The sequence below is a fragment of the Platichthys flesus genome, chromosome 1 (assembly GCF_949316205.1).
Source record: "Platichthys flesus chromosome 1, fPlaFle2.1, whole genome shotgun sequence".
NCBI classification, from domain to species: domain Eukaryota; kingdom Metazoa; phylum Chordata; class Actinopteri; order Pleuronectiformes; family Pleuronectidae; genus Platichthys; species Platichthys flesus.
This window is the reverse complement of record NC_084945.1, coordinates 573,492-590,036: the sequence shown is the minus strand read 5'-3', so window position 1 is coordinate 590,036 and position 16,545 is coordinate 573,492. Positions and strand designations below refer to the sequence as shown.

Below are 16,545 nucleotides of genomic sequence, written 5' to 3'. Positions count from 1 at the left end.
TCTGAAACTTTAAAACTTGGTTAAATAGTTTGTCATTGTTCTTCATCAGTTTCCACTTTTCTTTGGACACATTCAAAATTCAAGCATGAGGTTTGTAGTTACACTGCCCTCCAAGTGGTAATGTTTTATTTTTTATCTCAAATTTATGATTCTAATCTGAGAAGCTTTTCTTACTTTGTCTTTTTCCTACTATGTTGTATTTGAGCCTTCAGTCAACAGGAAGTAAACATTATGCAGTCATACATTTAAAAAAACAGACAAACAACAAACTTCTGACATCAGTTTATTGTGAAAATGAAATATAATAAATGTAGTGAGCACACGTACTAATCCAGCTGCAGTCCCACGAATCCCCCGAGTTACAAACCTTTCAATCTTAGAGGTTAAAGGTTAATGGGACGTTTTCATACAGACTGTACAAAGAAAACATTTTAATAAAAACAACATCTCGTCTGAATGTTAAAACTTTATTCCAAAAGGGAGCTTTTTATATAAACTAATTTTGTTTTCAAGAATATTCAATTCGCTCCTAAACTACTAGTTGCAGAGATTTGAATTTTTCACAGAAAGTAGTGAAGAGGAAAAATGTGGGATTATACACAACCATAAATCTACAGTAACTTCAAAATAAATATCGTACTTTTGCTGACTGTAAACTGAGAGCGATACTTCTAGAAAACAAGTATCAGTGTTTAGTACCTCATTATTTCTATTATTTCCAGAACAACCCTGATGATTAAAATGATTAAACATAAAACGTTCAGGGAGAAACCAGCTGCTAATGAAAAGCCTGGGAGGTGTTTGTTTCTTCTTTGGTTAAAAACCACAAAGAAATCATGAATAAAAATTATATATACAAAATACTAAAAACATTTCAAAATCATGTATTTAAAAAAGAACATGTCGATTCTCCAAATGTCCAAATCAGACGCCCCTAAAAGATTCTGTCTCGACAAACGTGAATTCTCTTGTTTTCTGGAAACTAAAACTGAACTGACAGAGAAACACAGAATAAAAGATCTGAGCATGAGGAGAAACATCATATTTCACTCTTCCTCCTTTCACCACCCCCCCCCCCTCAACCACATGTTCTCCTCGTGTTCCTCCGATCACAAACTTCACAAACGTTTCAGCTTCGCTCTCTGATCCAAACTTCAAAACCTCAAAATCTCTAAAGTGCTGCAAAGACCAATTTAAAAAATAAAAGATGGCAGTGCCTCGAAAGAGGAAGAAGAAAACACATTATTTTACATTTAGACCGAATCTCTCACTGATAATAAGGTGGAACTCTCGTTATGGGTTCTGCCTCGTTCTTGTTGCAGCTTCAGAACTTTGGCACTTTGGTGTAATCCTCCCTGTGAACGTTCCTGCACAGGCACATGGACAAGACCATCCCCAGCAGCTGCAACACACAGGTCAAAGGTCACACACTTTTTAACAAACACTTTATACTAGTTTGAAACATTTCACAAAGCTGTAAACTAAAGAAATATCGTACTTAATATTAAATATAATTCAATTTAATTAAATCCTCTCAGGTCTAATGTCAGTTTCATCACATTTTACATTTGTAAACACACTCAAAGTTCCTGTTTTTTTTTTTTAAATTGTATTTCTTGAGTCAATTCTATTTCCTTGCAGTTGCAGCCCCTTGCCAGCAGGAGGCGCTGCAGGCTTTCAGCAGGCTTCATTAAACCATCAGACACAGAAGCTGCAGAAGACACATGACGTCAGCGTACCTCGATGAGCGCCACCGCCAGGCAGATCCCCAGCACTACGCCGATGTTGGTGAGGAGCCAGCTCTCCACACTGGCAGCACAGCCCTGAAGGAGACAGGAGCAGAGGAACGAGTGAAGAGCCGAGCGAGGGGGGGGGACCTGGGAGAAGAAGAGGAGGCGCTGCTCACCGCGTCGTAGACGGGCCAGTCGGGCGTCGGGGCCTCACAGAACCCGGAGCCGGAGAAGTTGCCTGCTGCCAGCGAGACGTTCTGGCAGGAGCAGGGGAACAGCAGCTGGGAGCTGTTGACGATCACCGGGTTGTCGTTCCAGTCCAGATGAGCGTTCCAGCCACAGCACTCCATCTACACACAGACAGACACACACCGTCACAGCAGCACACCAGGGTCTGAGGGAGCAGCTCTCAGGACCACAGAGCTCCGTGGATCCAGAAGCTGAAGGACTCGGCATCAAGTTCCAGAAAAACAGTCAAACCACAAAGTGTGTTTCTTTAAACTCAAGAAATAAAAAGTGACCACAACATTTCTGCAGCGGTTTAATTAAATTTTTCACTTAAAACTCAAATATATATTTTTCATTTTGCACAAAGCTAACCTGAACAATATGAGAATATAGAGACACGTCACAGAGAATCAATTAAACTCAAGTCTGTGACTGGAAACTACAAAAACCTCTAAACTCCTGAACTCCGAGTTCTGCAGAAACAAGTGAGAACACTTGATTTTAAATTCTCAGCAGCTTGAAACAAACAGAATGAAGTCGCTCGCTGCTCCAGAACAAAGGAACAAATAATTATTGGTTTTAGCTAAAAACTCAAACATTTGAGTTGTAGAAAGTTTCAGGTTGATAAAGCCTTCTCTCATCAGAGGAGAAGCTGTGGAGGCTTCAGACTCACGCTCCACTGGATGAAGTCCCACGCCTGCTCCGTGCTGGAGTTGTTCCCGGGGTAGTTGTCCAGAACCTTGGACACGATCTTGGACATTTCCACGTTTAACTGGAATAAAACACGTGAAGGCGTTAAAACAAACCAAACAGATAAAAACTGATTCTGAAGATTCATCCGATTTCCTGGATGGTCATTGTGTGGTTGTGATTTGTTGTGTGTTTTCGCTTCTTTGTGGAGATTTGTGCGTCTCAAATGAACATAAAGAACACAATGAGGTCATCTAGAGGAGGAGATGTGTGAGATGATCCCACTGTCAGCCGGAGGACGCCGGGCTAGCTTAGCATAGTTTGCTTAGCATCAAGAACAGAGACGTCCTCCCTAAGAGCTCATTCATGTTTATAATAATTGTAGTTTGTTTATTGTGTAGAGAAGCAGTGAGTCTGGACAGAGGCAGCTGGACGTGTCTCCTCTCACTCGGTGCAAAGCAGCTTCTCATCCGTCCTCTGGTCGAGCCGGAGACAGACGAGTCCTCAGGACACGTGGAGTCAACATCAGTTTAAATCTTGGCTTCGCAGCTGAATGTTGAGAATCCAGATTTATTTGATATCTTCAGAGCGACGTCCAGATGAACAGAGTCAGAATTCCTCTGATTCTCCTGCGTGTCCTTCTATGAAGATGCTTCGTGCACGGACCTGCAGCTGATCTGAGATCTTCAAGCATCTTCCTCCAAAACCATGTTTCACTGGAGATGGGCCAGAGACTCACCAGGAGACGAGTGAGTGAGGAACCACGTGTTGGATGAACTGCAGCTTCTCCACTTGACTTCCATAAACCTTCTCTACTGAGCAGCTCGGCTCCTCGCTCATAAAGCAAACTCCAGACATGGAGAACATATCAGAGCTGATTCCTTCAGGTAAAGGAAGTGGAACAAGAACGACCCGGGGACGTGTTGTGTTTCATAAAACAGAAAAGATACTTTCAAGAAATGTCATAATAATATCGTGATCCTGAATTCTTGGCCACAATCATTATTGGTAATATCTTATGGTTTTTATATCTTTGTTGTATTTATATAAAATGAGAGGCTGAAGGGTGAAGAGACGGACACCAGGGGGCGATGCTGAGCCTAACGCTGTCGAGTAAAACTCTTCCTTCACAGGAACCAAACGTCAGCTCGTCATTAGAGCTCAAGAAGAAGAAAAGAGTCACACATGCACACGCACACGCACACACACACGCACACACACACACACACACACACACACACACACACACACACACACGGCATGTTACAACACATCCTGGGCGGACTCAGCAGCCAATCAGCAAACAAAGCAGCTGCAAACCTCCACATTCCAGATGTTCCCGGTCACCTGCTTCCAGGTGGGACCGACAGGTGTTGAGGTTCTGTCCAGAGACAAGATGGAGGACTAGTGAAGAGGAAGTGATGTCACTCACCGAGTCCTTCTGGAAGTAGATGAGGGCGCCGGCGGCGATCTGAGCCAGAAGGATCAGCAGGAGGCAGGTGAAGTACTGAGGAGGAGGAGACATCTGGACTCAGTTCAACATGTACAGCTGTGTGTGTGTGTGTGTGTGTCTGTGTGTGTGTGCATGTGTGTGTGCATGTGTGTGAACACCTCAGTGACTCACGGGTTCCTTCATCATGAAACTGGCTCATTTCCACACGAAGCTTTCATATATATATAAAATCAGATGAAACCATCTTCACTTCCTGACCAGTGAAACCACAGCACCTGGAGTGTATCTGTGCTGGTAACGTGTTCTAATCTGGTCCAGGTGTCAGTTCCATCCTCGACCACATGAACACGCAGGAACACTCCATGAATCTCCATGAATATCATCAGTTCTGATGGATTCATGTGCAGTTTGGTGCAGATCTTAATAATAAACATTATTAATACTGAGTAGATGTCGGTTGTTCCTCAGGAGTGGACGCTGGTCACTGAGTGGACGCTCTGCCCGCTGGTATCGAACCTGTGTAACTCCTCACTCACCAGGCCGAGCAGGCAGCGGATCTCGTACACGGCGCCCAAGCAGCCGAGGAAGCCCATGAGCAAGGAGAAAGCTCCGGCTCCGATCAGGAGGTAGCAGGCCACCTTCACCGCGGGGGAGTCGTCTGCCGAGGAACAAACCACCAGACGTCACAACCTCAACCACCTTGTTAACACAACATCAATACAAATACAGACCACACACACACTTCACACTCATGTGCACAACATATACAAACCCCCGGCCACACACCCTCCTCCAACCACTGAACATTTGAACACTTGCACCACACTGTCACTTTTTTTTACTACTGTATTATCCTGCCTATGGTATATTCATATCTATATATTTTAATACATTTATCTTGCTTAAAGTTATTATATCATGCAATACTTGTTAATACTGCATTATTCAATATATAATTGCTACTTTACATATCTTATTTATTTACATTTCATATACGCACAATACTCTGCATTTCGTTGTATAAGAACTTTTACTGTGCAGTGACAATAAAGTTGAATCTAATCTGATCTAATGGAGCTACACCTGACCTGCTGAACACTCTCATTATTAACACACGTCAGAGGACCTTCAAGTTTCTGATCATCAATTTGAGGTTTTCCTCTTCATGGTCAAACATGTTGAAAACAAACACAAGATGATGACAGACACACAATAAAACACAACACAACTCCAGGTGTGGTTCTCCTGACACAGCCTCTAGTGACGAGGACTGTCTGTGATCCACTGACCAACAGGACGGAGAAGGTCTCTACTGACGTGTCTGTGCTGCTCAGTGTTTGACTCTCGCTGTGACTCAGCTTCAGAGTCACAGCTTCAGGCTGATGTCATCACTCACATGCTGCAGCTCGACCAATCACACACTGAGATCATGTGACCATCACACAACAGACGACGCCTCCTTCAATACGTCTCGTTCATGTTCAGACACAAAGCTAAACTGTGCACTGTACTTCAACGCTCCGTGTGACTGCATCTGTGTCTGTGTCTGTGTGTGTGTCTGTGTGAGTGTCTGTGTGAGTCTGTGTGAGTCTGTGGTGATGAGGAAGGCAGTGAGCGCACTGGGCTGATGTGATGCATGCTGATGCTGGACGGAGCAGAAAGAGCCCAGTGTCTGAGGGGAGGACACCTGCAGAGGACGGCGGACAAATGTCCTCAGTGACGCTCACTGTTCCCAGCAAACACACAACCACACACAGACACACACACGTCTCCGTTACACTCGCTCTATGTCTCTATATTTCTGCGTCTCCGTGCTTCTCGTCTCTTTCTCTTCTTCATCTTTTCTTTTTCTCTCTCCAACAAACTAAAGTTCATCTTTACTGAAATGTTAAAATCATTGAAATGTTAAAATCCAGTTATGTTTATAAAATACATCAAATGTAGTTTTACTGTAAAATAAGAAGTGAAGATTAAAACAATGCTCTCATATTAAAATGTTTCCATGTGGATGAACTAATTCTGAAGAAATAAAAAGAAACCTGATCTAATAATAATTAAAGTTCATCTCTAGTTTATACTATGAAAACATTACTCACATTTTTCTAATTGTTTCATTTAGAAAGAAACTCAGATCTCATATTAAGTCTGGAGCTGTTCAGTTAATGAGAGAAGTGTGAAGATGAAGATCTGGAGGTTCAGGTGGAACCACTGACTTCAGAGGAACACAGAGGAAAGCAACTGCCAGCTGTTAAAGAAGAGCTGGAAACGTTCTGGAGACAGATGTTCTCCAGTCCCTCAGGAGAGTCTGCTTCCAAAACCACAACAAGGGTCCAGGAGGAGATCCACCGTGACTGAGACACCTCAGACCTGAAAACCCATCGATCACGAGGAGGAGCAGGAACCAGCTGCTTCTCTTCACTCTATGGTTTCAAGCTCCAGACATGAATTCTATAAAATGTCCAGAAATCATTGTGAGGACATGTTGTGTAGTTGGTGTTTGTCCCGTGTTGTGTAGTTGGTGTTTGTCCCGTGAGGCAGCAGCAGATTGTCCAGGTCCGACTCTTTCCAATAATTAAAAAGGAAAATGTCCAGAGACACTGACTCGGATATTAGTTCTCACATACAGAACCTGCAGAACATGTGAGGAACGTGTCAGGAAACATGAATAAATCGATATCTCATATATAAAACACACACACACACAGACACACTGTTCTCCTGGTTAATCACGTGTTTTGGAAGGTTCCAGTGGAAACAGTGAGATCCAGTCTCTGTTTGGATTCTTGTGTTTCTGCTTCAGTGCTCGTGAGCGGCTCCGTCAGGACAGAGTCTGAAGGGTTTGAACTGGTCTTCAGCTCAGAGACACGAAGTGAAATGAGAGAAGTCACTGGATCAACATCTGGAAGAGGAGGCACCACGTGATGAAGAGACTTACTGAGCAGGACGATGAAGCTCTGATTGTCCAGAAGCAGCCAGAGGCCGAAGCCCATGAGGACGACACCGAACAGCTGGAAACACACAAGTCAACCATTAAGAGAGGCTCAGCAGCTGGATCACCTTCATGTGTTCATGTCCCTGATCAATCTACTGACACACACACACACACACACACACACTGACAGACACACACACACAAGTCAACCATTAAGAGAGGCTCAGCAGCTGGATCACCTTCATGTGTTCATGTTCCTGATCAATCTACTGACACACACACACACACACACACTGACAGACACACACACACAAGTCAACCATTAAGAGAGGCTCAGCAGCTGGATCACCTTCATGTGTTCATGTCCCTGATCAATCTACTGACACACACACACACACACACACACACTGACAGACACACACACACAAGTCAACCATTAAGAGAGGCTCAGCAGCTGGATCACCTTCATGTGTTCATGTCCCTGATCAATCTACTGACACACACACACACACACACACACACACTGACAGACACACACACACAAGTCAACCATTAAGAGAGGCTCAGCAGCTGGATCACCTTCATGTGTTCATGTCCCTGATCAATCTACTGACACACACACACACACACACACACACTGACAGACACACACACACAAGTCAACCATTAAGAGAGGCTCAGCAGCTGGATCACCTTCATGTGTTCATGTCCCTGATCAATCTACTGACACACACACACACACACACTGACAGACACACACACACACACATAGACGCACACGCACACACACACACACACACACACACACACACACACACACACACACACACACACACACACACACACACACACACACACACACACACACACACAGTGTTCATCTGTCAGCTTAGAGACACAAGTGTCACCGTGGTAACCAACTCTTCATCTGCACTTTAATTAAAACTCACAAACTGAACAATCAGCTGACGTGGAGCTGTGTGTCTGTGTGTGTGTGTCTGTGTGTGTGTGTCTGTGTGTGTGTGTGTGTCTGTGTGTCTTTGTGTGTGTGTGTCTGTGTGCGTGTGCGTCTATGTGTGTGAATGTGTGTGTGTGTCTGTGTGCGTGTGTGTTTGTGTGTGTGTGTGTGTGTGTGTCTGTGTGCGTGTGTGTCTTTGTGTGTGTGTGTGTGTGTGTGTCTGTCATTGTGTGTGTGTGTGTGTCTGTGCACAACGTATTTTCACCAAACTGTGAATATTACTTCAGAGTTTTTCTCCAGATGAACTTTGACCTGATTGGTCAAAGTTCAGGTCCAATCAGGTCAAAGACCTGATTGGAGAATGGCTGATCTGATCAATCATGTGATGTCATATGATCAGTGATGTCACACAATCAGTGATGTCATGATGAACATGACATCACTGGAGACGAGATTCTCGTGAGTCTCTGGTGAAAGTAAAATACTCACGAAGAAGATGAGGTTGAAGAGGAACAGGAAGTACTTGGTCGCCTTCACGCAGCCTTTCCCCATGATGCCTGATCTGCAGCACAGGAAACAGACGGTCAGCGCACACACGGACAGAGGCCCTGACACCCCGGGGGTTTGAGTCTGAACCCAGATCTGCTCTGAGGACGAGCTTGAGCTCAACCAGTGACAGATGCTCCGAGAACCAGGAGCTCTGCTGCTAATCTGCTCTGGAGGATGGTGATCGGGTCTGGAGTCCAATCTGGAGGATTACACCCACACACCAGTCCTGGGGGGGGGGGGGTAAAACCTCTCAGATCAACGGCCAGACAACGTTTATTATGAATATATGAAACAAAAGGAAACAGTAAGCCCTGTCTGAGTCAGAGCTTCTTTGAATCAAAGTGAAAATGCACTAATTGAACCACATTCCCTAATTAGGTTTGACCTAAAAAACGAAAAATATATATCTACACACTCAAAGTATTTATTTTATGAATATAACTCGATTAATATTACATGTTTCCACAAGTAGCACAGAATGAAGCAAATGACAAAACAAGTAGAGAACAGAAGACCTGTCCTTCCCTTCAGAGCTCAGAACCCTGAGGCTCCTCCTTCTCCTCCTTTCTCCTCTCCTCTCCTCCTTCCCTCCTCCTTCCCTCGTTCTCCTCCTTCTCTCCTCCCCTCTCCTCCTTCTCTCCTCCTTCTCTCCTCCTCTCCTCCCCTCTCCTCCTTCTCTCCTTCTCTCCTCCTCCCCTCTCCTCCCTTCTCCTCCTTCTCTCCTCCCTTCTCCTCCCCTCTCCTCCTTCTCTCCTCCTTCTCTCCTCCCCTCTCCTCCTTCTCTCCTCCCTTCTCCTCCTTCTCTCCTCCTTCCCTCCTCCCCTCTCCTCCTTCTCTCCTCCCTTCTCCTCCCCTCTCCTCCTTCTCTCCTCCTTCCCTCGTTCTCCTCCTTCTCTCCTCCCCTCTCCTCCTTCCCTCCTCCTTCCCTCGTTCTCCTCCTTCTCTCCTCCCCTCTCCTCCTTCTCTCCTCCTTCTCTCCTCCTCTCCTCCCCTCTCCTCCTTCTCTCCTTCTCTCCTCCTCCCCTCTCCTCCCTTCTCCTCCTTCTCTCCTCCCTTCTCCTCCCCTCTCCTCCTTCTCTCCTCCTTCTCTCCTCCCCTCTCCTCCTTCTCTCCTCCCTTCTCCTCCTTCTCTCCTCCTTCCCTCCTCCCTTCTCCTCCTTCTCTCCTCCCTTCTCCTCCCCTCTCCTCCTTCTCTCCTCCTTCTCTCCTCCCCTCTCCTCCTTCTCTCCTCCCTTCTCCTCCTTCTCTCCTCCCTTCTCCTCCCCTCTCCTCCTTCTCTCCTCCTTCTCTCCTCCCCTCTCCTCCTTCTCTCCTCCCTTCTCCTCCTTCTCTCCTCCTTCCCTCCTCCCCTCTCCTCCTTCTCTCCTCCCTTCTCCTCCTCCTCCTTCTCCGCTCCCGTCCTCCTTCTCTCCTCCTTCTCTCCTCCCTTCTCCTCCTTCTCTCCTCCCTTCTCCTCCCCTCTCCTCCTTCTCTCCTCCTTCTCCTCCTTCTCCTTCTCCTCCTTCTCCTCCTTCTCTCCTCCCTTCTCCTCCTTCTCTCCTCCCTTCTCCTCCTTCTCTCCTCCTTCTCTCCTCCCCTCTCCTCCTTCTCTCCTCCCCTCTCCTCCTTCTCTCCTCCCCTCTCCTCCTTCTCTCCTCCTTCTCTCCTCCTTCCCTCCTCCCCTCTCTTCCCTTCTCCTCCTTCTCTCCTCCCTTCTCCTCCTTCTCTCCTCCCCTCTCCTCCTTCTCTCCTCCCTTCTCCTCCTTCTCTCCTCCCCTCTCCTCCTTCTCTCCTCCCTTCTCCTCCTTCTCCTCCTCCTCCTTCTCCGCTCCCGTCCTCCTTCTCTCCTCCTTCTCTCCTCCCTTCTCCTCCTTCTATCCTCCCTTCTCCTCCCCTCTCCTCCTTCTCTCCTCCTTCTCCTCCTTCTCCTCCTTCTCCTCCTTCTCTCCTCCCTTCTCCTCCTTCTCTCCTCCCCTCTCCTCCCCTCTCCTCCTTCTCTCCTCCCTTCTCCTCCTTCTCCTTCTCCCGTCCTCCTTCTCTCCTCCCTTCTCCTCCTTCTCTCCTCCTTCTCTCCTCCTTCCCTCCTCCTTCCCTCCTCCCCTCTCCTCCTTCTCTCCTCCCTTCTCCTCCTCCTCCCTCTCCTCCTTCTCCTCCTTCTCCTTCTTCTCCTTCTTCTCCTTCTCTCCTCCCGTCCTCCTTCTCTCCTCCCTTCTCCTCCTTCTCTCCTCCCCTCTCCTCCTTCTCTCCTCCTTCTCTCCTCCTTCCCTCCTCCTTCCCTCCTCCCCTCTCCTCCTTCTCTCCTCCCTTCTCCTCCTCCTCCTTCTCCTCCTTCTCTCCTCCCGTCCTCCTTCTCTCCTCCCTTCTCCTCCTTCTCTCCTCCCTTCTCCTCCCCTCTCCTCCTTTTCTCCTCCTTCTCCTCCTTCTCCTTCTCCTCCTTCTCTCCTCCCCTCTCCTCCTTCTCTCCTCCCTTCTCCTCCTTCTCTCCTCCTCTCCAGTTAATCTAGGAGAATCTGGGTGAAACTTGGCCTCCTGGCTCGGTGTATTTCCTCATGGCAGTGAAGCCGTGTGTCAGACCCACTTTATGTGGGTTAGTGTTACAACCCTGTGGGGGGGGGGGGGGGGGGAGAGACACAGAGAGAGAGAGAAAGAGAGAGAGGGAGACAGAGACAAAGAGAGAGAGAGACTCTCTGTTTCTCTGGAGCTGCTCGTCTTTGGGCCTCAGAAGGAAAGTGAAACATCAGTGGATCTCAGAAACCCTCTGGCTCTGCTCTACATGTGTGACCGACTCTGGAGAAACTCTATCGACAGAAACCAGAGTTTATTACAACACTATATTAACAAGCAGGTTAAATTCACGTAGAAGCTCATTCACAGTGGATTATGGGATGTAGCTGCTCTGGAAGTAAACGCTCACTGTGACGCTCTATAAGAAACTACTCAACGTCCCCTTCAGAGCTCTGGAGCTTCTACCCGTGAGCTTTCTGTTGAGGACTCAAAGAGCCTCAGAGGAATTCACATCGTGTTTCAATCATTCTGCTGAACGGAGGCAGATCCAGAGTCTGATTAGAAACTGAGCAGCAGGTCACAGGACACACAAAGAACACACAAAGAACACACAACGTTCTAATCTGCAGCGAGTTCATGACACAACGTCACAACTGAGAAGAGACGAGGGACAGAAAGCTCCTGTCCTCAGAACACACACACACACAGACACACACACGTCATCCGTGATGAACACACCGAGGAACTTGAACTCGGAGACTCTCTCCACTACAGCTCCATCGATGTGTAACGGACCGTGACTCCCCCCCCCCCCTGCAGCTTCCTGAAGTCCACGGTCATCTCCTTGGTCGTGCAGACGTTGAGACACAGGTTGTTCTCTTGGCACCATGTCTCCAAGCCTCTGACCTCATCTCTGTAGGCGGGCTCATCGTGGTTGGAGATGAGACCCAGGACGGTGGTGTCGTCTGCAAACTTCAGGATGAGGTTTGAACTGTGTGTTGCCACTAAGTCCTGCATGTACAGGGAGTACAGGAGGGGGCTGAGTACGCATCCCTGAGGGGCCCCGGTACTCAGGACCTGGACCTAAACCTGCACCTGAACCTGGACCTGGACCTGGACCTGCACCTGGACCCTCTCACTTCTCTAAAGAGAATGAAATAACATTTCCCTTCTGGGTTGGACTCTCGTGTCTCAGACGGACACTGTGTCTCCTGAAGTAGACGTCCTCCTCGTCTCTCGCACCAGAACAACCAACGCACAACTTCCACGAACCACAGTGAAGCTAACAACAGGTGTGTCTTCATCTGAGCATGTGGAAGTGCTTGTGACTGTAAAGCTGCTTCACACACTGAGCTCCTCCGTGTTGTCTCCAGAGGACGTTCATGTGTGAACCAGGACACGTTTGGATTTCATCAGGATTCTGTTCTGTGTGAATACTGATGTTTCCACACTGGCTCCGCCCCCGGCTCCTCACTGGCTCCGCCCCCGGCTTCTCACTGGCTACCACTCACCAACTCAACAACACAACAAAGGCCTTCACACACATCTTCAACAAAAGATGGAAACTGGACCCACAGCGAGCTGCAGCTTCTCACACCGAGGGAGACACCGGACACTCAGTGTAACACAACGCTTCAGGAGCAGATACAACAAGTGTGGATACAAACACACGTCACCTGCACAGAATCAACACACACACGACAACAACGCCCAGAGGAATAAACCAATCAGATCAGAGATGAAACTAGTAATGATGTTGTGATCTTTCAAATTATAAGTACCTGGAAAAAGTAATCACATTACAAAGACCGAATCATAATGAGTTCTTTAAATCATCACGTGAATGTTTGAATCCTGGGATTCACACACAACTGGTTCACTTTGTCTCTCTCATCACTAATGAGCCGTCAGACATGACCTCTGTAGAACGTTGTGTGGACATGTTGTGTAGTGGGTGTTTGTGCAGCAGCAACTACAGGTTGTCGGGTCTGACTCGTTCACGCCAACAGGAACATGTGGGAACATTGAGGGGAGGGGCGGAGCCTGTAGAGCCGCAGGAGGCGGGACATGACGCTTTCAGGCCTCATCCATAATGTTTCATTAGAAACATAAAGTGTCAATCAAACAGTCACTTTCACTTCCTGTTCATTCTCACACACATGACCAAAGTGTGAATGTGTGTGTGTGACTGAGTGAATCACAGCGAACTGAACTTTGAGTTCTTTAAGTGTCATCAAGACAAGAACAGGTCTATACAGAGCAGCTCCATACAGAGCAGCTCCATACAGAGCAGCTCCATACAGAGCAGCTCCATACAGAGCACTGACACTACGTGAGTCCAGAAAAACCTCACTCAGACGAACATTAACACAATCACTTGGACTGTGACACAACTCTCCAGGTTCAGTTCATCAGTGTTCCTGAAGGAACAATCAGATGTTTGAGTGAATGTTTGCTTGTTCCTCTTCTACGAGGACCTTTGAGAGAACCCTGGAACCAGGTGGAGCAGCACCCAGATGAACCAGAGAGCGAGTGAAGGAACTCCACTTCCCAGAGAGCATCAGTCCAACGACTTCCTGCTGCTGCTTGAATCTCAACCTGAAACTGGTCTGGACAGAAACTCGGCGTGGTACAAACATCTGGATGTGGAACCAGGATCCACAGACTGGTGTGGTTCAGGTTCCGTTTGTCTCAGCTCATGAGGACTTGAGGGTTCAGAACCTTCTGCAGTTTGTTGTGCAGCAGAAACACGAGCTGCTCCAACCTGAGGAAACCCATAATTAGCTCCAGGGCCTCCCCCCCCCCCGACAGGGTGAACCGGTTCTGGACTGGAGCTTCATGACTCACTTCCACACTCAGACTCTCAGAATGCAGACTAACTGGTTCCCAGTGAGGAGCCTGACAACCAGCAGCACCTCCACCCCACTCTGCAGCGTGGAAAGGTCATCAGGGTCATGAAGCCTGACTTAGGGCCTCGCATGGTGAGGAGACCATGGAGAATCAGCGAGGGGGGGGGGGGGGGGGGGGGGGGGGGGCTGGGCATCAACATCAGCATGAACCCAAAAGAGAGAAAAGCTCTGACCCACATTTCCATGTGTAACACAAACTGGAACATGGACGGTGGCTCAGAGAGCTCAGCTCCCTGCAGCGCACAGAGCAACACAACAACACAACAACACATCAACACATCAAAACACCTACAAATCAACACACCAACAAATCAACACACCTACACAACAACACATCAACACATCAACACACCAACAAATCAACACACCTAAACAACAACACATCAACACATCAACACATCAACACACCAACACACCAACACACCAACACACTATCATACCAACACACCAACCCACCATTTCATCAACACACCAACACACTAACATACCAACACACCAACACATCAACACATAGCAAACTAGAATCTGATCCTCAGCTGGAAACAGAGAGTTTAGACTTTAACGTCCTGTGAGAACCTTAGAACGTTAGAACCTTAGAACCCATAAATCTATGAGTTTGATGGGAACGTGGACAGAGTTCTACATATGTTGATATAAAAACCATCAGGACTGGTTTCGATCTTCCGCTTTGAACCCACAACCTTAACTCAGGACATAATCATAATGCTGGTCCTTGTGGATACTGGTTCCTGATGGTTCCCAGTATGACGCTGGTTTCGGTCGAGTCGCTCTGGATGAAGCTCAGATTCACTCGAACACTTTCATGTGAAACGTGTTGATGACGTGAAGCTGAAGCAGGGGATCTGAACCGATCACCTTCACTTTCTGTTCCCACTCAACTCGCTGTGTGTCAATCACACACGCGCACACACGCGCACCTCGTGTTCAGGAGTCACGCAGCACGTGCGGTAAACACGACAGCTTTATAATTTTAACGCAGCGGTTCCTTACTTACGTGTTTTTCTGCGGTGACGTTGCGGTGAAGAATTGCGGAGCAGCTGCAGCTGAGTATGAGTCTGTGTGTGTCTGTGCGTGTGTGAGAGAGAGAGACAGGGGTTGGGGGGGCTCCTCCTCCCGGTCTGACTCCTCCCTCTTCTTCTCAGAATCAGATTTATTTTCTTCTTTGTTTTTATTCTGGATTTAAGTTTTATTCTTCTGTAGTTTTCGATGAAAGTAAAATAAAATAGTTGGTTGTATTATTCTTACTTGTAGTAGTGGAAGTATAAATATGAGTCACATCCTTCAAATAGTAGATAAATAAATAAGAAATAAAAAAATGATAATTCTGATAAATGTTTTCTGAATTTGAGATTCCCTCAGAGGAACGTTCCAGTTCAAACTACTCGATTCTCTGAAGTACTTTTGTTTTTAATAACCAGGGTTCTTCATGTGAAAGTGTTTTAGAAAATAGAAATGATCTGTTTGGAGCCTGAGAGGTTTTCAGATGTAACAGTTGTGCGGTGGTGTGTCAGTGAGCTGTGTCAGTGATCTGTGTCAGTGAATTGTGTGGTGGAGGCAGTGAGGTCAGTCTGAGGACAGTACAGTACTCCACACACACACACACACACACCAGTTAAATGGTTTTATTCTGCAGCCTCGAGTGTCGTGAACACGTTGACGCCTCGTCTCCTCAGCTTAATGTCCGATTGTCTCAGTGATGATGCAAAGGTCAGAGGTCAATCTGAGCGAGATCCCAGGATTAGAGACTGTGTGTGTGTGTGTGTCTGTGTGTGCATTGACCTCACAGGTTTACATCACATCACTGTGGCCCCTGATTCATTTATCTACTGACAGCCTCACTAACCCTAACCCATTTACTCGAGTACTGAGAGTTTTCAGGTACTCAAGTTTGATTTCATCTCATGCTAGTTTCAATTACAACATTTTACTGGGAAATAACTTACTTTACTATATTTGTTCAGTGGAATCACTTTGTAGAAAATAGATATTATCTAATGAACAGTTACAGATCAATTAATGCAGATATTAAATATAAAGTTATTGAAATCACCTTACATTAAACTGATGCACATGTCAATCAAATAAAGTCCTGGTTATACAAAACACTTGATACAATATTCAAATTACTGTATTTTAGTGTGAAGAAGTCATTTAATTGGTTTAAGTGTTTACTATTCAACACCTGATAAATCCTTATATTAGGAAAGTCAGCAAATAGTTAAAGGTCTGATAGCACTTAACTTCAAGAGCTGAACCAGGTTAAATAATGTTTACTTCTCAGTGTTCACCATAAAAAACAACTCGTTATTCAATTACTTAAATTAAGATTTATTCCAACAAGAGAATGATATTGCACAAATTGAAAAAGACATCTTCTGGCTTTGGACAGACCAAGGTCCAGTCAGAAAAGGTCCTCTGAGGTAGAAACATGAACGGTGGGTTGGAAGCTCCAGATTCCTGCTCAGTCCAAAGTCATCCTGGAGAAATAAAGACTTCCAGAGACGCGGCTGAGTGAAGAAACGTTCAGGCCACCAAACATCCGGAGGAGACCACCCGTACCAAGCAGGGAAGGACGTCCTCAGGAGGGACAG

General features: G+C 46.6%; 1 protein-coding gene across 2 annotated transcripts; it reads right to left on the bottom strand.

Annotated features, from left to right (window-relative positions):
• Nucleotides 1-270: 270 nt before the first annotated feature.
• LOC133951764 (CD82 antigen-like) lies at nucleotides 271-15,048 on the bottom strand. Of its 2 annotated transcripts, none has more exons than XM_062385944.1 (9): nucleotides 14,949-15,048; nucleotides 8,481-8,553; nucleotides 7,037-7,109; nucleotides 4,638-4,759; nucleotides 4,081-4,155; nucleotides 2,632-2,730; nucleotides 1,907-2,080; nucleotides 1,740-1,823; nucleotides 271-1,402 (listed from the first exon to the last, which is right to left on the bottom strand). In XM_062385944.1, exons 2-9 carry the CDS (start codon nucleotides 8,541-8,543, stop codon nucleotides 1,325-1,327), a joined length of 768 nt encoding a protein of 255 aa, XP_062241928.1. In that variant the 5' UTR covers nucleotides 8,544-8,553; nucleotides 14,949-15,048; the 3' UTR covers nucleotides 271-1,324. The 2 variants fall into 2 exon arrangements, with proteins under 2 accessions (XP_062241928.1, XP_062242011.1); XM_062386027.1 differs by having other exon boundaries at nucleotides 8,481-8,548; nucleotides 14,949-15,032.
• Nucleotides 15,049-16,545: the final 1,497 nt, after the last annotated feature.